Source organism: Pocillopora damicornis, chromosome 13, assembly GCF_964200805.1.
Source record: "Pocillopora damicornis chromosome 13, jaPocDami1.2, whole genome shotgun sequence".
In the NCBI taxonomy this organism is placed as follows: domain Eukaryota; kingdom Metazoa; phylum Cnidaria; class Anthozoa; order Scleractinia; family Pocilloporidae; genus Pocillopora; species Pocillopora damicornis.
In genome coordinates, this window is record NC_142682.1 from 52,253 (window position 1) to 74,330 (window position 22,078).

Here is a 22,078-nt window from a genome sequence, read left to right on the forward strand (position 1 = left end):
TGCGGTTGGCACAATTGATGTTTTGCGTGATTTTCTTCATGATGTCCTTGGCTTTGGGGTTCCAAAAAGGAATATGGAGTTTCAACGAGAGCATCGGTTTAGTAAATCCGTACGTGGAAAGCCCAGGCCGATATTAGCCCGTTTCTTACGCTATCAAGATCACGAGACAGTGCTTCGTGCTAGGTTTGAATTGAAAGACACTGAGTACATGATTTTGCAAGACTTCCCTCAGGAAATCATGAAAAGAAGGCGTAAACAAATGCCCAAATTAAAGGAAGCTAAGAAAAAGGGGCCAAAAAGTATCCTTTAGTAAATCAGAACCTGATAAACTCTTTATTGATGGCAAGTTCATTTCTGCGTAAGGGTTTTATTAACTGTGACCTTTCTTCGTTATAGCAAGGCTGTAAGGTGTTATCGATTGGTTATTGTATATTATAACCAAGCAGCAAAAGCTCTCTGGGAGAGATAAAGAATTATTTAGTTAGTTCCATCTCAAGGGCAGCGCTAAGGATATTTATCTTGCTGCTCTTTTAAGTTTTGTGTTTTTCAGTATTTCGTTGAGATGTAATTTTTTCGTCTGCTTTTGTAGATGTTCTGCTTTGTGTTTACTATGTTTTTCAAAGCTATTCTGGCGCGCTAATGAGGATATATTCTTTAAGTTTGAAAGTGCCAAACTGACGCTTAACTTTTCTCACCTAATGAAGTTGTTTTTCCTTTTGGCGAAGTAGGGCGTAGTAACGTTGATTTTAGTATTTTGCCACTAAATGCTCGGGGGATTCGTACTTTTGAAAAGCGGAAAGCAATTTTTAGCTGGCTTTTAAATTCTGAAGCCGATATTTGTTTTCTGCAAGAAACCTACTGTACTCAAGAAGAGAAAAACAAAAAATATTTTTTGAATTTAGAAAACTCAAATAAAGCGAAAAGCAGTGTCCGAAAAATCTTAGCAACTGATGGAGCATTAACTAGCGACCCAAAAAAGATTATGAATGAATTGGAATTATTTTATTCCAATCTCTATGATGGTAGAAATTCCGCAGACACGCAGACTATTTCTTAGTTTATAAATGAAGAGGAGCCGAGGAGAAGAGGAACGTTTGCGAGGGAGAAGAGGAACGTTTGCAAGGGTATCCTTAGATACGAGGAATGCTATAATGTATTACAGACCTTCCAAAGGAACGAATCGCCAGGGAACGAGGTTGAACAGCCGAGTTTTACCTAGCCTTTTGGCCCTTGCTTGGAAAGTTGGTAGTTGATAGTTTGAATTATGCTTTCGAATACGGAGAACTATCGAGCTCACAAAAACAGGCTGTTATCACCTTAATTGTAAAGAAAGGAAAAGACAAAAGGTTGGTGAAGAATTGGCGTTCAATATCTCTTGTAAATGTTGATGCTAAATTGGCGTCTAAAACGTTAGCAAAGCGTTTGGAAAAGGTACTTCCTGAAGTAATTAATTTTAATCAAAACGCGTTTGTGAAGGGGAGAACAATTTTTGATTCCGTCAGAACGATCGATGATGTGATTGAATATGCTAGATACAAAGATATACCTGGGATTCTAGTAGCTATAGACTTTGAAAAAGCTTTCGACTCGCTCAATTCAATTCAATTTTTTATTTTAAGAGTACTACATGCATTTAACTTTGGTCCTTCTTTTATTCAGTGGATGCGAGTCTTATATAACAACGCCTCTAGCTGTGTAATGAACAACGGTTTTACAACTGGACCTTTTGCACTAAGTAGGGGAGTAAGACAGGGAGATCCCCACTCTCCTTACCTGTTTATAATAGCTTTGGAGACCTTAGCTACAAAGATAAGAGAAGATGATGGCATTAAGGGCCGATACGAGATGAACCTGGTTAACTTTCCCTTTTCGCTGATGATATGCCTGCTTTATCAAAGATAGCACTTCATATACAAACCTATTCGTTACGCTGAAGACTTTTGGTGAATGTTCTGGTTTAAAAATAAATAATGAAAAAACCGAAGCCTTAGCCGTTAGGAAATGGTAGATCTCTTTGGGAGGGGCCACATTCTGATTTGCCAAATCGTTGTAACACTATTAAAATTCTAGGCGTTTACTTTGGCTATGGCGCTAAACAAAGAGTAAATTGAATTTTAGGAATACTTTGAAATCACTTAAGAAGACGATCAATCTATGGAAACAGCGTGGTCTTTCTCTCTTAGGTAGAATACAAATTATAAAAACCTTTGCCATCCCCAAGCTTATGTATAGAGCGTCGGTGTTGCCAATTTCTAAAGACCTTATCAAAGAGGCCGACTCGCTTTTTTACTATTTTATCTGGAATGGGAAAGATAAAGTAAAACGGAATGTGATGATATCGGAAGTTGAGAAGTGTGGTTTATATATGCTCGATATTGATTATATGGTTCGTACCAGACGAGTGATATGTGTAAAAAAATATTTGGAAGACTACAAAAGTCCGTGGAAAGCTTTTTAAAATGAGATTCTTATCCCTGTTGGTGGGAAGCTCATATTGCATTGTAACTTTGGTACTTCTAAATTAAGTATTTATCTACCAAGTTTCTACAATGTTTCGATGCGTGGTCAGAAGTAAATGTAAAAACGCCCACCTTGCTACACGAAATTGCAAATGAAGTTATTTGGAAGAACAAGCTTCTCTGCATTAATAGGAAATCTGTGGATCGTAGAGATATTGCAGATTAAGGATTTTTAAAAATTTGCGATTTATTTTCAACTGAAGAAAATCTCAATCCTGAGTAAGGTTTCTTCATTATGGGTCTTATTAACTCTATGCCTGCCGGTTGGCGCTTGACAATTAAAAGGGCAACAACTGCACCGGTGATTGATCCACTTCCGGATTCACCTGCTATTCTAATAAGTAACAATTTGGTTCCTGAAGAATTTAGATATATGAAAATTCACATATTTGCACTGCGGTGGAGAGATGAAATTAGAAGATCCTCGCAGCTAAGAACACTACTGAAACTAGTAGTTGTAAATAGGACCTGGAAAAAATTTTTCGGGCCCGTACGGGATTTGAACCCATGACCTCTGCAATACCGGTGCAGCGCTCTACCAATTGAGCTAACAAGCCAACTGGGAGCTGGTCAATGAATTGGGTACAAATAAACATCCAAGTGAATGAAGAATTTAGATATATGAAAATTCACATATTTGCACTGCGGTGGAGAGATGAAATTAGAAGATCCTCGCAGCTAAGAACACTACTGAAACTAGTAGTTGTAAATAGGACCTGAAAAAAATTTTTTACGGTTTTTTTTTTTCAGGTCCTATTTACAACTACTAGTTTCAGTAGTGTTCTTAGCTGCGAGGATCTTCTAATTTCAATTTGGTTCCTATTCTTGATGCTTCCTCAAAGCAAATCTATCAGCTTTTCCCGGAGAAAAAACAAACAACGCCAACTGCTAAAGTAAAGTTAGCTGCAAAGTATTCAAACATTGATATTGATTGGAAAAGTGTTTATTCCCTATCTTTTCACACAACATTAGAATCTAAACTTGAAGAATTTCAGTCTAACATTTTAAACCGTGTTGTCTTTACAAACGAAAAACTGTTTCGTTTTGGCATGGCTGATTCGGCATCCTGTGCTTTCTGCTAAACAGGTTGAATCCGTAGAACATTTACTCTTTTCCTGTAGAGTATCATCTAGTTTTTGGAAACATGTCTTGTCCTGGTTGCGCCATTATAACATCTCTGTTGATAACCTTAAAGAGAAAATGTCGTTTTTGGTAAGTTCGATATTGCAGAGGATTTTCTCCTGTTTAACCATAATTTGCTTCTGGGATATTTACCCTCGGAAATACCAGAATGGTATACTTTCTCTTCAAGGTTTTATAGCCAGGATAAGGCGTTTTTACAATATCGCACTCCATATTGCCAGGAAAAGAGACAAATTAAACAATCATTTTAGAAAGTGGGAAAAGTAATAAGCGTTTTACGAATAAGTGATGTCATGATTAATTTCCATCATTAGTTTTAAGTGATGTCATTGTAATTTACATACTAGGTAACTGAAATAGCTTTGTGTGTGTGTTTAGCTTGGTATTCTTCTACTTGTACTATATATATATGTGTGTGTATCTGTGTGTTTTTTTTTCTCTCTTTTTTTTCTTTCTTTGTTTCTATTTTGTATGTAAACGTAAGGACTGCTTTAATAAAAATAATTAAAAAAAAAAAAACTAAAATTCCTGATTGATGATTTCCACTACCTTTTGGTAAAATAATTTTCCCAGTCACTTTTGAGGAGCATTGTATCCTCATAAGGAATGAGACAGTGTTCTTAAACGTTTAGGCCATGAAGCCTTCTCTTGGATTAATATTTCATAATGATAAATTTAACCCTTTAACTCCTACAAGTCACCAAGACAGAATTTCTCCTTACAATATCAATACAATGTCAACCAGATGAGTGATGAGAATCAAGAAAAACATCAATTTGGGGATAATCAGTTGACCCAGTACTAAATTCTCTGAACTAACAGTATAAGAATTGTATGGTTGACAGTAAGGAGAAAGATAAATTTGATCCAGGAGTTAAAGGGTTAATGCAGTGCAGTGACCAGAAATAGGAAGTGATATAGCCAAAACTTATCAATGAAAACTTTATAAGACTATTTTACTTCCATGGGTATATGTTGTGCCCCTCCACTCAAGCTCTGAGAATGAGAGGCATTTGCAAGGGAGGGGGGATGGGTAGATTTGGACAAATGTTTGAGTAAGACTAAATCTTCAGAGTTTGGCTTTGATGGACATTTCATGTGGGTTTGATATGCAAATGTCAGTGTAAATACATTTTTAAAAATTGTGTTCATCTTTTAATGATGCCTTTGGGTTGAATAAGTTTAATTATATTTTTGTTACAAAAAAAATGTAAAAATAACATCATCCATGATTCAAGTAAATACTTTCATCTCTATAGTTCCAAGTATGAAGCACTTGTGTGGATATCCTAGGACTGCAGTTTATTACTGGTTGATGTGAGCAAAAATTAAATTAAATTTAGGTGGTTCAATGGAGGAAATTAATTTATGAAATTGGCATTGATAAAAACCATCACAAGTCAAGAAACTTTACTTTGATCCAATCTTTGTGCTGACTTAAGATTATGGTAATTCTCATGTCCATGTACACCCAATGCTGCATTAGTATTTCTAAGTAGGTCCTTTAACTGATTTTACAATTTAATTAGTTGTTTTGTGTCTTTTGTCAGGTTAGCCTCTCTGGCAGGTTTATGTCTATTTCTCAGTGTTTTCTCCTCAATAAATGTGTTACCTTTTGTAGATGAGCTATTCCACCAGGACAGGATGAGGGAGGTTCTACAAAGAAAACATTGTTCAATATTACAATTAATGGAGAGGTACATTTATCAAATATGACTCAAAGCTCCAGTTTAGAAATAACTGCTATGAGACCACTACAAGCTCACACATTAACTTATTGATTTTAAAGCAGAAGTAGGATTTTCATTTTCCTGAGCACCAAAGTTGGTAGTAAACTTACTTTTAAAAGTAGTAAATACTTATGAACTTCTCTCTAGCTTACACTCCAGCCAGGATCACTTGTTTCTGGCCAATAGCTTTAAAGAAAATACGTCTAAAATACTGGAAGGATAACCTAAGCTCCAGAGTTGGTAAAAAAACCTACTTGTAAACATGTACACTTCCATGCATACTCCAAGGTCCTCCTCTCCCAGGGTCATGGGTCCTCTTCTAGGGTCATGGTGAGAAACATAGAGGCATCTGCTAAATTCTTCCTTGCGAAATTTGGAGAATGTTATTGTAGAATTAAGTTACAACACCAAAAGCCACTGAATACTAAACTTTCGGTTTTTCTTTTGGTATATTGTTTTTTTCCCCTTCTAGGAAAGTTCGAACTTCACTGTCTTTCAGCGATGCGGATTTGTTAGTGTTTTAACCGCCATAATCCGAGAAAGCTCCAACAAACTACCTTGTATTGAAAGTCGTGAAAACTTTGCCGTTCATTCATCAACCTGACCGAGTGGCACCAAAGGCGGGTGACGTGTCAGCAGCTGATTGGCCACATCAACACACGTGAAAAAATACGATAATTTTTTTCAACTGTGTTGTTACGGGTTTTCTCAGGGCCGGAAATCCCTGTAAATCACCGCAGTTTATGTGATAAAAAGTTTTATCACTCAGAGTGCTCACTCACTGAGCACGAACCACGCCATATTGCTGATGGGCAAGTTCAGCAGAGATGAAAGATTAGAGATGGTTCCCCGCACGATAACACTTTCAAAGCACGATTTCAAGGGAGAGCATTTTTCCAATTTTATTTTACGACATGGCATGTCTACTGCTAAGTAGTTGACAACTTCTGGATAGAAAGACGATCGACCGAAAAGAAATAAAGGATTTATGAAACGAAGCTTCGATCTAGAACCACTCTTGAATATGTAAATGGCTTAGCTTCTTTTGAGAATTATTTCATAAAGTTTTACTTGTTTTCATAAGCGTCGATAAACACTTACCTGCCAGAAATGATACTAATCGCGTCCTTTGGGTGTGACAAAACGAGAAACGAAAGGCTTCTAAAGGAGGAGGCACTGTCTTAAGGCTAATGTGACAAGAGTTGATCGCTGATGTTGAATTTCTCGAAGCTTGTGATAATTTCAAAAAATGCAAATGTTCAATTGTAGAGGAGAGAAAGTCCTAAAGTTTCTTAAGTGTACGAAGCACATTGAAGAAATGGTTTAATTTGGTTCAATTTTGCTGTGCTTGAATTTTAGCATTATCTCTTCAGGCTTCATGTAAGAATCTTCATTTTGTAAGAATCTTCATTTTGTAAGATATTGAGAGGAGCTCTTTTTGTTTCTTTTAAGAAGATGGGTTGCAGCCAGCAAAAACAAGCAAACTAAATTCATGTCCATGTGTCCCAGCGTGCAAGGCTTAATGTTTTTCAGAAAAAGGGAATTGCAACTATTGACAAAAATAAATGAACATTACATGAATACGATACATTCAAATAAAAATGCAGCGTCATTATTTATTAAGGCAAACAAAGCAAAACAAAAATCATACTTCTTCAACCTAACATGACAGGGACTTCCACAAATCCTTGAATCAATGCCTGCGTAAGTTTAAAGGGAAAATCAGGGAAGGAATACATTTGTAACTTAATTTTAACTACATTTTATCAGGCCTGGACACTAACTTTCCGTCTGACTTTCTGCTGAGGAAAGTGACAACAATTTGACAATTTACTTTCCATGCTAATTTGCTGTTTCTCCAGAAAAGTTTCAGATTTGTCTATTTCTTGCCATAACCGAAGGTATTCATTTCGGCAACACATAACCATTGACAAGCTGTATCCAATAGAAGAGTACTTCAGACCACTATTCTTAAGTTAATTTGTAAACTGTTACTGGGGCAACTTATGCCTACTTATGCAATAACACCTCTTTTTGGGCTTTGGTATGAGTCGGCAAGATAATTATTTGCACTTCTCTTTGTTCAGTTCACTCAGGGTACATGGTTGCTACTTTCAACAATCCACTATCCAAGATCCTAACTACATTCACGCTTCATGTCACAAGTTTCTTTGTCCTTATTGATACAAAAATGAAATAAAAAACCCATCAGCCAAGTTATTGACTAAACGTTACTAATAGCAGGGTGATTAACATGCATGAATTATCAGATACAGTCATCTTCTGTTGTAATATTAACCCAAGACATAAATGTTACATTATTTGCCTAGTTATTATTCACACTTCCTCTTATCTGATTTGTAACTCTCCTTTTCAGCTATCAAACATTTTTAGTAAATCAACTATGGGCTGTGGTTTTATGACAGGATAACTTCTTTAACTGGTGAGTGTCTTCCTCCTCATAACCTCTTTAAAGGACAATGTATTGATGTAGTAAGGAGAAATACTTGTTACATTGCTTTGTTTTATTGGGCTATTTATTTAAAAACAATGCTATCTTCCCCATTTCTCTTGCCTTACTTGCCATAGTGGCTAATCCAAGCATTGAAATCTTCTGTTGCCTAGTTGTGATAGTGTGTGTCAATGTCCAGCATTGCCCCCCAGCTGTGAACTTTCCAAAGAAGAACTTGATCTTTCAAACAATAGTCTCCAGATGTGCTTAAATATACTTACAGATACTGCATTTTTGTACCTTACTTAACAATCTGGCTGCTCATCTGCAAAATAACACCTACTTTCTCCATCTATCTGTCTAGAAGTGATGTAAAAAGGTATCACTTACTCAAACAATATTTTTTTTTATTTTAGTTTTTGTGCTAACCAAAGCAGCAGCAGTCATGTAATGCAATTCTTACCACTTGGGTGTCTGGAGGCCAAGTTGATTTCTAAAGGACAGCATCTATATTTCAATTTCCAGCCCATATGAGGACAATTTTTTAATGGTTGGGAAAGTTTTAACAATCTCAAAGCGCTGTAAGAAGTAAATTATTTAAATTCATATGGCTTTTCTACAGTCAGGCCATGAAAATACAGTTTCTAGAGCATACTAGCCTCTTCTTTAATCAAGAAACTATGCAATACAACTGTGTAATTATATTTCTTTCAGAATGATTAACTAGTCTAAAAGTTTACATAAAGCCCTTTGTCCAAACTAGCTTGCTTTCTTGTTATTCCGTAACTGCTGCTACAAGGACTTCTAGGAAGGAAACACTGCGCAAGAGCAAACCTGTCAGCTGCTGAGTAAAGACTCAACAGCTCTTTCTGAATTCCAGGAATGTGTTGACAGGGCTACTAAACTTTGCATCTATTTACAAAGAAAATAAAAGTAGACATTACAAAAAAAAAGAACAGAAAACATTCTCTGACTCTTTTATAATTGACTACAACAGAAATATCAAAAATAACTGAACATTTTTCTAAGAGAACTTAGAATTGAATGGTTTGAGGTCCAGGGTAATATGCCTATGATAAATATAAACCAATCCTTGCTTAAGAGGACTAATAAGAGAGCAGGAGAAGAAAATTTCTTCATTGTATCAATTTTTTTGAAAAGATAACACCAAGTATTAAATAAGTCTATATTATTACAGTTGTGGTAACATGCTGACCTTGGTAAACCCCATTGAAGTCAATCGCGAGATTTTCTGTTCAAAATCAACATTGTGCGAAGAGGGAGCTGGATGACCAAAAGTCAAAGAGAAGAAACATTAAGCAGAGTATAGTGAGAGCAATAAAATGCTTTTAAAAAAGGACTGGCCATAATGTCATGAATTTCCAATACACATTGATACTCATTGTAGTCTTTTATAACTTCATTTGTAACACACAATAACTAGTGTCCTACTCTACATATCACTTGCCATGTGAAAACTTAGTAGTTGTAATTATTTTTAGTCAGTAAGGCTAAGTTAAATTAAAACATGAATCCTTACAGGTGTTAAATGTTTAAATGTAGTAATTTCAAATCAACAAAATTACTGTTGTCTCCTGGCACTGTACTCATCTGTACTCAAATTTTGACTTTGTTTTGAAACCTACCTCCAGCATATTCTTCAGCCCAGTGTTTTGCTGTCCTCCAGTACACTTCAGGGTGTTCTTTATACTTGTAAAACAACACAACAAATCATTAAAGAAGTTTGATAAAAATGACTAAGAAAACACAATAAAATCTATTGTTGATAATTACTTCCTAAGCTAACCAATCAAGCACATTAACATCAGTCAAAATTAACTGGTGTCAAGGTTAAAAAAGATAACCAAATTTTTGAAACCAAAGAGAGTTGATGTCATAAAGACTATAGCCAATAACAAAAATCTGAAAAATTGATACAAAAAAGGAACAAATCTGCTTTATTCATGCAATTAGCAGTGATGACTTGATTTGATTGCTACAGAGCCAAATAAAACCTTAGCTTGCATGAGCACCAAACCTGGCCTTGACACAATGTTATTAAGCAGATTATGTCAATTACTAAGAATATGTTGAATTTGTGTAAAATGGTTAAATAGTATAGTTTTCAGCGCATTCAACAAAATGATAGATTCTTAACATGTTTTTGTTGTTTGTTTTTTTTTTAGTCTCCTGACTATCTACCATCATTTATACTAAGTGTACCCTTAATTTCCAAGAACAGCTTAGAGAAAGCTTAAATTTACTTTAGGAGGACCAAACAATTGACATGTTGCAGTGAAGGACAAATGTAGTCATAAACATTTTGGCATTGTTATTGGAAGCAAGACAGACTGAGACACAGAGAAATTTGGCATCTCCTTTGCAACAACAGACACTGGGCTCTCTAATAGTGTGTTTGGAATATTTTATGCTTAATATTACCTCAGTGACCTAACTACTGCACAATGAGACCATTTTACTATCTGTTTGTTACCTGTTTAGCTACAACTGCATCTTGAGGGTCGTCAGGCTCAGCTGCAGAGAGTAAAGCCTAAAGAAGACCATTGGCAAACCTCACTAAATTACATGTACCTTTGGTATACTGGTAGGTATTACTATTTTTCTGTCAAGTGAATGAAATTAGTTTTTGGCTTTTGAATGGAGTCCATTTATGTCAAAGTTTTGCTGTATAGCTTCTTATAAGTAGCCCAAGAGAACTAAGACAACAAAATGTAAATCTGAAAACACTTCTGTAAAGAAGCATTAATCAACACTAAAAGGAGTAAAAGAGCAGCAAGAGTAGATTGTATTAGCCACAAATTGTCTCAACAGGTTCCTCTGTGATTGCAGTTAAGTTACTTTCATAAATGATTCAAGACATCTCTCCAGTATCAGGTATTTCCTTTTCATTTTTCTTATTTACTACAGATTGGGAAAGAAAGGAAAAGATCAGAACACTTATGAGTGGTAAGTGATGAAACTTCCTCATATTCTTGGACTCTTTACTTTACTTTCACACATAGCAAAGTGTTTTACACTTAATCATGAACTTGTCAGAATATACACAAATTCTCTCATTAAAATTATGCAAAATAAAAATTTTGGGATTTATGCCAAAGTTGAAAACAGTAGCTACCTCACCTGTATTGATAGGAGCACAGTACGCAGTGTCATAGCCGCAGCCCTGAAAAAACATGTGAAGTCTAGCCTTAATAATTACACTGTTGCCCAAACTGTCAGCTTTGTCCCCGAAGTCAGTTATTCGGAACTTTCACTAGTCTAAACTTTATTGACTGAGGACAGTAGCCACCTCAAGGGGTGGTAAAGGTTACTTAGTAAATGACTCGTGTTGTTTCTGGATGAGAGTTTATGCCAATATAGGAGCAATTTACTTGTCTTCTATTTTTGGGAATGGCAGAAATACATTTCTGAGGTTGAAACTGCTCTTATCTGAGATCATGATGAATAGTTCTTAACTTTAAAATATCTACTTGAGCAAAAAAGGGTTCAAAAGTGCACCCAAAACTTTCCAATACTTTGATTTTTCTTCTGAGTTTGCTGGTTAGGAGCTTAAAACATAAGTTATAATTCATACCACTGATCTTTTAAGATGTCCAGGCATATCACTCCTGTAACTGAACTGATATTTGGATGCCAAATTTTTGTCACAAATTGTACCTAACAAAAATGTGAATCTCACATAAGTCCATAACATAGAGGTGGTTCTTGAAATAAAAGAGAGAACTTGGAATTATCAACTGACTTGATAACAAAAATTGGCTACTGTAAAGAGTTTCAAAGCTGACATTTTGAGCACTAGTCCTTCCGACCTTTGAAACATCAGCTTAAATTAACATACAGTGACCTACTTATGTTATCAACTCCTTTGATAATACCAAATTATCTTGTTATACTCTCCCAACAATGCAGTATCACAGTTTCTAAAGAAACTTATCCCTTTATTCATTGAATAAAATAGCCTCACAAACTGTAAAAGCTCACATTGGTAAGCTCACCTTCGGTGGGTTAAAGGGATATGTTTCAGGGATGTTAATATCCAGTGTATAGGTTCCATCTGGGAAATAAAAAAATAAAATTAATGACAAAATACTTTTCTTGGTACACTAGAGATGATAAAAATGGAACAGTTTTGTGTGGACAAAAGGTAGATGAGTAAAAGCGCAAAATGTGTTGACCAATAACCTGGTGTGTGAACTTACAAAAACAGGTATATGCTCAGTGAATTATGAAACATGGAGCCCAAACAGTTAAAACCTTTGCCAATTCCTTATAGAGAGCTTGGTTCTATATTCCAGTCCTTTTCCTTTACACCAAATGCACAAGGTCTCTTTCAGTCATAAAAACACAAATTAACCCTTGAGTTCTTTAAGAACTCAAATTTGCTTTAAAAACATTCAACTGAAATAATTTAAGTCCTCTCTAAGGGTAACTTTCCAAAAAGACAGGCCACAAATGGATAACCCTAACTTCTTCACAAAGCTTCTTACTTTTCTGGCTCCATGTACATAAAAACAAGTTTGTTTAATTAAAGGTGTCAACCAGCAGTAAAGTGAAAGCTGTAAGCCATTATACAACTACACTACCTTGGATCTGAAAGTTAACCAACAATGAAAATCGAACCAAACAAACCACTGATATTTCAGATTGGTAACATAGCTAGTTGCTGTAGGTTTCTTCAAAACAAACCTTTCCCGGAAGACACACTAATCTACTTTACTAATCACAACTTTACGAAATTTGCGAGGTTACCAATGCAACTGCAGTAAACACATTTTAGTAAGCTAATCGAGATTCAAAAAATAAAAACTTCACTCGTATTCTGAAGAGAAATTTTGAAAATCCAAAGTGTTCGTTATTTGTAAATGCACACGGGCATGTCCGAACTGTAACAATCATACCTTCAAAAGGAGTGCCTGGAGGTCCAGCTATTTCGCCTCGCAGCCTTGTGTAAGAGTTGTCTACCAGTTCAACTTTGCACTTCAACTGTTACTCAGAGATATACGTCAAGATTTTATTTAGTTAAAAGCAGTCACGTGTAAAGAGAGTCGAACGATTTACACAGAAATTTCGCAGGTACAGAGGAGCAGTGCAAAACCATTACGAAAGAAACAAACTAGGCACAAACCTCTTCGCTTTTGATGACCTCTTTGAATTCCCTCTGAACTCTCTTTATAGCAATATTAGCCATTCTAAATTTTTTTTACAATATTTGAACAAAAAAGGGTCGAAAAACAGTTTAGTTCACGCACGGATCCACATTCTTGTCCCCGACTTCTTCTTTACAAATCAAGGCTTTTACAGGAAGTCACAGGGAAGGTATACGCGCGCGCGGTGACATGGGTAGAAAGACCAGTCCCGCGCGGTTGTTCTCTCGGTTGTTCTCCCTGTTTTTCTTGAGTACCAGTCGCTGTTAACGTTTGTGGGTGGTCGGAGGATTTTCTTTTGGAGGGAAGGGTCATATGGTTTTCAGAGGGAAATGAAGGGGGTTCAGTAGTCGCCAAAAGACAGCGACTATGGAAAATTGATTGGTGATTAACTGTCAATGACGAGGGGATCACAATCACTATCGCGATTATGCATGGCAACTACTCTGCCACTTCTTGCGTCTGTGGCAACTTTTTGCGGTTCTAGCAACTTCGAGCAATTTTTGAGCGAAACATAGGTTTAGAGCACGTATCAAGCGTAAAAAATTCAATGATTTTCAATGAAAAACTGACACATAACCTGTCAGTTGACAACGTTTTGCGGGCCTTCTGCGATCTTTATATAATATCATACCCGGGATAGTTGCGGTAGTAAGTTAAATGAACCATGCGTTCTGTTTCATATTAGACTTAAGTATCCTTGAATTTCGTCAATCTTTCCGAGAAACTCTTTAAAACTAAGTTTCAAACTATTTTTCTTGACCGATGTCAGCAATTCAGTTAGTATTGTCACGAGCGTGGGACAAAGAGAAAATTCTGGCTGCCCATGAGGAATCGAACCTACCACTGAGCCTCTATGGTGACCAAGGCTTATTACGAAGTTCATATATGATACGTATCCTGCATACTGCTAGGATCAGCAATGTCGTTAGTGTCATGTTTTTGTTAATAGAAAGATGGTAAGTTTTCAACTCGACAAAGAAATGAAGAAAGATGTTTTTTCGTCTTGTCACGAGCGTGTGAGAAGGAAAAAAATTTTGAGTCCCCATGAGGAATCGAACCTCAGACCGTAATTCGGATTCCGCGTTCCGCTTACCAATTTCTTATCCTTTTTACAATAATAACAAAGTAGGTAATGTAGTTGGTTAAGACAGCTGATAATTTTCAAGCTCCCTGCTAGTGCTTGTTGCAAAGCAAATGTTTAGCTTTCTAAAAATTTTGTATATAAGCATTTTCCAATCAAAACGCGTGTAGCATCTTAATGCTTTGGAGAAATAACATTTCTTGCGTGAATTAAAATTTGACTAGATATTGAGCGCTACTTAAAGAGTAAAATAGCTAACAGTTTATGTGATTTTCAGTTCATCGGGATTTCAATAAATGGAAATACATTTGAAATTCAGCACTGTTTTTACTCAAACATCATTTCCTTTGTGTGTGAACCGATACAAATGAGACTCTTCTAAAGAAGTTCATAAACAATATTTATTTGCAGTCAGCCTGTGGCCAAGAGTGTCACTTCTGACTTAAATCATGCTACTCAGGAGAAGTCCACAAGTGTTTTTTTTCAGAGAAGGCATAACCTAAGAGACTGCGCACGCCTGCCCTTCCTCTCCCTTGGCTATACCAGGCACTACGAGGAGGGGTGGCAAGGGCACTACCACTCGTCCCCACCGATTAAAACGCTGACTACCTTCGCTGCGCATGTGCCAAGTGGTCCTAAGCACTATTATTAGCGTTTATGGCATCATAGCCTCGTGTAGTCCTTGTATGCAGCCAACACAGAATTCTGGGATAGGATTTCGAAGAAGGCAGTGTGAGTTAATATGACATTAAGTGTTTGCTATAACATTGCTAAAACGTTCCTCAACTTGTCATTGATTTTGCATCCTTCGAGTTTCCAGCGCAAGGCGCAGAAGTCAGTCTCTTCTAAAACCATACGTCTCTCAGTTTGATCTTGCTGCATGGCTAAGCTATAGCAGTAGTACAAATACCGCTCAGAGAACGCTGCCACAGCCGTGAACACATCCAGGTCAAATGCACGCATGGATTTCTCGATATCCAAGAGTTCGAGAATAGCATTTACTTGTGCGACGTTGATGGACTGGGCGTAAAGATCTCGGAGGGCGCTTTGGAGTTCTCTCTTGTTAATAACGCCGTCCCTATCTCGGTCAATTTTAATGAAATAATGTCGATAAAGAGTCTTACGGCGACTGTTAACACGGCAAAACTGAGATACGTATTGCAAAGGAGACAGCTGCTCAAGAACAAGCATGTCCATTGGAAGCTCAAAGCGACAACTTTGCCGTGATATAGAGTGGGGGCCTTGTAACCAAGCTTTACTACAGTCCGACTTGACCCGTTTACTTTCTTCTTCCTCAAGACCTCCCATGATCTTAAGCGCTTCCACCGACGGAGTGCAGGATCCTGTCCCACTCTGTGAAGAAGAAGATAGGGTTCGGGAGAAGATTTGATCACCCATAGTTGCAACCTTCGGGAATAAAATCAAACTAAACTGGAAACGCTTGCTTAATTTTGTGATCTGGTAGATTCCTCTGACAATGTTTCCCTTGTGAGAAGCCACGGGCAAAAAAATATAAAGTAAACCGACGTGTACACTCTGAAAGATGAAATTCAGGCTACTTCGCAGATGAACTTATAGCTTTGTCGTCAAACACGCAACTCTCAATATCCTGTCATAGAACAACAAAAATATTCCGGTTACAGAGAGTAAAGTTTCTTGCCCTCTTTGACTTGGAATAAATGTTGTTTGCTCTGGGAAAACATTTCTTCTTGTGTTGCATAAGGAGCACTTGTAAATAACAAGTTGATCTTGTACAGTTTCCTGTTGCTAATTGTGGATAATGGTGGTTACGCTCTCACATTTGACTTGCACATTTTATTTCTGACAGTGTACACATCTGCTGTATTGTATTTACATTTCTCAATATTTAAAAGCCTCCTGGTTTGCGTTTTTTTGTAACCAATACTGCATGTACTTTGCTATTGTGCTCAAATATATATCGCCAGACCAGTTTTACAGAATCGGTCATAACAAAGCTTGGATAAAGGTCAAAAACAAAGTTAAAGGAGGAAATGAGCGGAGACGAAAACAATTATTAAGATTTATGGACATGAACTAAAACTTCAATGAATCTGAATTGCAAATTAACGACCAAGTTTTTCAGATTTCAATATTTATTTTTATGTTCCGCTGCCAATCAATTTAAAACTGAACAACGTATAAGTTGTCTAGGAAACATTACTATTTTCTAAACGACGATTAAAATGACAAAGGGAAAACTGTTAACGATAGTTTTCTTTCCTGCTTTTCTCTAGATACAATACGGTCTTATAGCGTCTGTTCATTATGTTAACAATGATTTTTACTGCCTAGACGATAGGATCATCTCTGGCTCCAACCACACAAATGTATTTTATTTGAAAACGCATTTCTTCTGATTCATTGTCGCTTATTGTTCACATGAAATTGTCAATGAGAACGGAGCGTTCTAAAAAGGTCTTAAAACTGGCATAATGATATTTCATCGTTTAAGTTGGCACTAAAACAGATACTTTTTTACCCGCTGTACTTATGTGAGCAAGGCCCTACAGGGGTCCTCACAGCATATTATCTGACACTGTCTGCCAGTCCGAAAAAAGAAATAAAAGTTACGTACTACAATATTTTATTCACAGCTTTCGAGCTTAATTTATTTTTAATTTTTGTTCTCTTTCTAACAGTTAATCTATAAATAAACTGACAATACGATTTAAATCATCCACTTGATTGACTGAAATATAGCTCCTGTGAAATTAAGTTCTATTTTTTAAAAACGCTTTAGGAAGCCAACGCGGTAGAGCTAAGCGGCTAACTGTGTGAAAAGGAATTGTGATTGTGTGTGTGTGAAAATATATGGCGTTTTCCAAACCCTGAATGATCCTGATCGAGAGCTGCTTAATTGATGAAGGTCTGGAACTGAGATTAGACTTAATCCTGCTGGTGTATTGCACCAGTTGTAAAAGTTGCGGTGATAGGCTCATTTAAGCGCATGTAATCTTTTTGGAACTTCAGGAAGTGGAAATCCAGACTATCTGAGGTCTTAATATTACAAAGTTTTCTGTCCGATTTTTGACAAGCGAAAAAAAGTTAATGTAGTCCCTATTATTTTTTAATTAAATGATTTCTTAACTCGAACTTGGAGTTGCAGAGAAGGAAAATATAGAGAATAACAACACCTTTCTCCTCCGATGAGTTCATTCACTCATTTCAAGCTCTGCTGCGATACTACTTAATTTAACATGCTCTTTTTAGCAAATAAAACAAAACAGTTGAACTGTTCTCACTGCTTTTTGCTTATGGTGAAAAACAAACAAACAAAAAAAAATTGAGACAAACTCGGGGTCGTTAGACTAAGATTTTAAATTGCAAATGCTTAATGTACGGTTCTCAAGAAGACTTGCTATTTTACCAGAAAAATCGATTTTTCTTCCTTATCTCAGGTTAGTGATTTTTCAAACCCTCAAAGAGTTTCGGTCTAAAGTCTTTCATTCTCTGCAAGCTGACAGCTGACGGAAATCTTCGTTTTCTCGGTTTTCGGTCCAGCAATACAAAGCGAGTGCTCCGCCGGTTACTTCTACCATTTTGATTTCCTCTGACTTTCTTGGTGGTGCCGCCATGTTTCAACGCGATGAAAAAGTCGCCATTCTTGAAAGTAAAAAACTCCTTCTCTAACTGTACACTGAAAATGGATCTGATCTGGTCTGGATGAATCTAGGAAAAAATATTGGACACCCAGTAAGCGTTTCACTCATAGCAACTTAGATGTAAGTAGTCGCATAAAGAAAAATTGTTTAGTGGGTAGTACTTTGGTAACTATATCTGATTGCATAGTAGGAAAACCATCACCAGATTAGTTAGTAGACAGTAGTTCCGAATTGAATCACTCCCGAATCTGGAAAGAAAATGATATTTCTCATCAGAAATTCTCACCTGGCTGACGAGGGTTCCATTTATCCCCATAGCGAGATATCTTTCAGTGGCCACGCCTTTTATCCGCACACTGCAGTTGTCGACAACTTCCATCGCCAGTTTTGCTGTAAAATGAGACAAACCAAACGGATAAGCATATTGATCAGTTTGAGGATCAGTTTGAAGCTTAAAAGATACAATCATGACTTAAAAGGCTACTGAAAATAAAGTTGCAATGTATTTTAAGAATAATGTTGGAAATTGCTAAATTGACCAACACTGCTGTAGAAATTGCACACGTTTAGCGAATTGCATTCATGATGTCCAAGCTGTGAGGTACAGCGGATTAAACCAATGAAAAACCAAAGCAATATCGAATCAAGATAACTAAACTTGGACTTCAGCATAAAATCCAATATATTTACTAAATATATCTTGAGATCTCAGAAATTGACGCAATAGAGAAATGTGATCACCCTCTCGACTTTTGTCTGGTGACAATAAGTTACCTATATGGTTTAGAATGTTGAATTACTTCTCCAAAACTTTCGTCTACTCTCAAACGCGAGAAATTTTAGACGAGAGGGATAATTTTCGAGAAAAAGACTTCAATTCCACGCGAGTGTTAAGAGTAAAACAAAAAATAGTGCATATTCTTCAGCGTCTGAAAATTTCTAATTCGTACGTTCATTCTCCAGAAATTAATTTAAAAAGTTATCTCACTTGGAAAAAAAATTTCCGGTGCCCAAGTTAGAGCCGCAAAACTGCAGACGATAATTGACAGGTGTAGCTTTGCGTTAAGTTCATTCTTGATCTGTCACTTGTAAGGCGGCCGCTATTCCTCTTTAATTCAAACAGGATATTCGTAGCGGCGGTCAGTTTTAGAAATTAATGATGAAATGCGTTCCGTAAAAGCGTTCTTTTCATAGGTGCACTCATAAAAATGATGACAAAGAAACTTATCCATGGCTCAGTACTGGGCGGGAGAACATACGAAGGCTAAGGAAAAACTACCTGCCTCCGAATTACATCGTAATAATAATAAAATAACCCTTATGTAATTGACTTCGCAACTGTTATGTTAAATCTGAGTCCGTCGGTGTCCAAATTTGCTGCATACGTTGGATTTGCGTCACTGAGCAGAATAACATCATAACACATTCAAATTGTTTACTTGTAACAAGACATTAACAAACGGGAAAACAAAGCCGACAGAGAGTTTGATATTGTAGATTAAACATTTGACGGAAAGCCGACAAATATCTGTTTGTTTTCACGGTTTACGGTTTTCTGATTACTAACTAAATGCGTACCAAAATTACACTCAGCTAGGAAACGCGTGAGAAAATGATTCGCAAATGCATGATTTTTAATTGAACCTAACAGTATACACTCGAGCTGCGAAGTACAGTCACGGAAAATGGATATGAGGTAAATGAACTTCCCTTGGGGTAGTGTTTCTTGAAGTCACTCTGGGTGAGATGACTACATGCTGAGCTTCATGCTGGGATATCTGCGTAAGAGCTCACCTCCCCAGCCAAGTTCTAAAGGAATACACCCTGTGACTTTAGTAAACACACCAGAACACTAAAACACTCTCTTGCCGAGTGCAAGCCAAGGAGAACTAAAACTTACAAAACATTTGTAATAACCGTACTTAAGTGATTATGATTAATCTAAATGCAAAGGTATGTAAGCTTGAAATCTGCAGTAAAACGTTTACTAAACACGAAGATTTCATTGTTGGACTTTCCGTATGTCGGAAGTCGTAGCTCGTGCATACTTTCTTTGCTTTGCGTGCAATTGCTATTTGATTTAGCCGACAGCTTGCTGATCCCGAGTTAAAGTAAATGAACCAAGGTCATGTCAGATGGATCAAATCGAAAATTTGAATAAGATAAGAAGCTTACTGTGTTCATGAACACTCAGAGTTCCGTTAATGGTGCCGTCCGGTAAAATCTGCAGAAACATCATGGCGCGGACAGACCACAAGGAGCGTGGCAGGGCCCAGCCGGGGGGAAGAATCGGAAAAATCGGTTGTTTACACAGTGCATGGTCGACTTGAGGAGTCTTCGGTATGGATTTTTTCGGTTGAGATCTTGTGGTTGTGACTTCATTGACATTTTTTCTTGCAATGTGTTGATTTGCGGATTGCAGTGAAGCATTTGACAGAATCAAAATGACCAGGATGACGGTGCGTCGCACCACATTCGATAGAGACATGTTTCCAGAGAGAAAGTACTGCTGCAAATAAAATGCCTTTATGAAATCAACCCCAGTTTTATGCAGGATTCAAAGGCGTCCCAATATCAGTGGAATGCAGCATTCTCACTAACAGCTGGATCAGTGAATTGAAGAATCAATGATATTAGCCTCGAAGAATTCAGTGGGAAATTTGAGAAAATTTGATGAACAAAATCAAAGCGAGAGAACTAAAACTGGTCAGGAAATAATCATACCTGAAGTAAACAAAGTGAGAGACTTCAAAAGCGTAGCGACAATTTTTCAGCAGCAACTGTTCACTGCTTAGGCTGGACAGAGTACGTGTCAAACTTCCTTAGCAGGAACATGTAAATCGCATTTACAGTCACTTATAAGTGCAGAGTTTTCAAAAGTCACTTGACAGTTCGACGTGCGAATTGATCTTCCTATCACGTTGTTTTGACAGTAATTTCTAAGTAGGATCTGCGGTTCTTTTAAGAGGTCCCCTACAGAACTTTGGTTCGAGCAAGACCTTCCGAGTCTGATACAACTGAACTTCTAGAGCCTCTTAAATTCTTCTTACAGAGAAAGCCAAAAAAATTGGAATGAAAACCACAGCGGGCGCTGTTTCCGTTTAGAAAACAATGGTTCCGTTCTTTTGTTGTGTGTCAATGAGATTGGCTTGTTCTTTGTAGCGTGTTGTGGAGAGGTTCGTATTAATTATGGCACTCTTTTCACACTGTTTCACGCCATGAACATGCAATTGACACCTACGAAAACGCTTTCAGCTTTTTAATGACTCGTTGCTGGACAAGTCGCAATCAAAAATCAGTGAAAAGGCGGGAACCGTCTTGATAACGACTTCAAAACAGGAAATTCTAACAACAATCACGAGAAAGAAATTTCGAGGGAAAAGAAAGATAACGAGTTAGTGTGACAAAAGAACTATCAGGGGGGCGGAGAAGTGAAATGTAGGGGCGCACGTTTCTTAGTTTTGTTAGAACAGGACTAGTCGCCATTCACGCGCGATGAATGATGTTTACGCGCTATAAGGCTTAGAAATCAGTGGCAATTGTTATCAACGGACCCTCAAACGCTCTGATTGGAAGGCGATAACGCTGAAGTCTTACAAGCGTCTCTTAATGCAAAGTACATCAGCAAAACGCCAATAATTTTGTCCAAAAGTTATTTAAACTATGTTAACGCGTGATGTGTTAAAACGCTAACAAAGGAACGATTATGAATGGCTTCGTTTTCAACTTGAAGACTTTGCCTAAAGAGATTTAGTTAATCAAAGGGCGGAGAGCACTCGGTAGCTAATTGAACTGATTCATTCACACTTTCCACAAAAACTGTAATGAACGAGCCATTGTTTACAGTAGCCCATGCATAACAAGAAATTACTCTAGTAAATTTCCTGTCACAATCTATACATATTTTGATGTGAGCATCTCAACTACACTTCCTATTCCTAAAGTAAATTAGCCTTCTTGAGGAGGCCTCTTGCAACGCTTCCTGCCTTTGAAAAGTGATCTGATATCACAGAAAGGATTATGGATGACATTCACGCACAAAATTAGGCAATTCAATAACAAGATATAATTCGACCGCTCTAGACTAGGGAGGAGACGATCGCAGTTCAACAACTCTTTGCACAAACAGGTCCGATCTGTTCTTACCGCTCTTCCCGTTCAATATGAAAGTATCTTTTGGCAGACCCACACAAGCCCTTTTCGTCTGCGTCCTTTTTTTGGTATAATTTAAAGAAAAATGACTATAAAAAGACAAATTTTACGGGCCGTTCCGCTTTCATTAAAGGCACGGGAAGTTCAAGGTCTTTCGAAAGGCAAGGCTGGACTGTTAAAATAAAACTCACTTGTTATGACTTTAAAAAA

At 37.1% G+C, this 22,078-nt stretch overlaps 3 protein-coding genes and 1 long non-coding RNA gene across 6 annotated transcripts; all 4 read right to left on the reverse strand.

Moving 5' to 3' along the window:
* Positions 1-3,446: 3,446 nt before the first annotated feature.
* LOC149034884 (uncharacterized) lies at positions 3,447-6,009 on the reverse strand. Its single transcript, XR_016182570.1, has 3 exons — positions 5,647-6,009; positions 5,275-5,318; positions 3,447-3,707 (listed from the first exon to the last, which is right to left on the reverse strand). It is a non-coding gene; the product is annotated as an uncharacterized LOC149034884 (long non-coding RNA).
* A 973-nt stretch (positions 6,010-6,982) lies between these two features.
* LOC113676836 (ubiquitin-conjugating enzyme E2 K) lies at positions 6,983-13,347 on the reverse strand. The gene is made up of 9 exons (XM_027193556.2): positions 12,991-13,347; positions 12,764-12,848; positions 11,861-11,919; positions 11,440-11,522; positions 10,986-11,028; positions 10,339-10,395; positions 9,491-9,554; positions 9,061-9,128; positions 6,983-8,756 (listed from the first exon to the last, which is right to left on the reverse strand). Exons 1-9 carry the CDS (start codon positions 13,051-13,053, stop codon positions 8,682-8,684), a joined length of 597 nt encoding a protein of 198 aa, XP_027049357.2. The 5' UTR covers positions 13,054-13,347; the 3' UTR covers positions 6,983-8,681.
* Positions 13,348-14,472: 1,125 nt separating this feature from the next.
* On the reverse strand, positions 14,473-16,277 carry LOC113676843 (uncharacterized). Its single transcript, XM_027193567.2, has one exon. It carries the CDS (start codon positions 15,489-15,491, stop codon positions 14,853-14,855), a length of 639 nt encoding a protein of 212 aa, XP_027049368.2. The 5' UTR covers positions 15,492-16,277; the 3' UTR covers positions 14,473-14,852.
* Positions 16,278-16,696: 419 nt separating this feature from the next.
* On the reverse strand, positions 16,697-20,951 carry LOC113676841 (uncharacterized). Of its 3 annotated transcripts, none has more exons than XM_027193564.2 (4): positions 20,441-20,951; positions 19,892-20,225; positions 18,003-18,106; positions 16,697-17,783 (listed from the first exon to the last, which is right to left on the reverse strand). In XM_027193564.2, exons 2-4 carry the CDS (start codon positions 20,202-20,204, stop codon positions 17,514-17,516), a joined length of 687 nt encoding a protein of 228 aa, XP_027049365.2. In that variant the 5' UTR covers positions 20,205-20,225; positions 20,441-20,951; the 3' UTR covers positions 16,697-17,513. The 3 variants fall into 3 exon arrangements, with proteins under 3 accessions (XP_027049365.2, XP_027049367.2, XP_027049366.2); XM_027193566.2 differs by having other exon boundaries at positions 19,892-20,222; positions 20,441-20,790; XM_027193565.2 differs by having other exon boundaries at positions 19,892-20,319; positions 20,441-20,790.
* Positions 20,952-22,078: the final 1,127 nt, after the last annotated feature.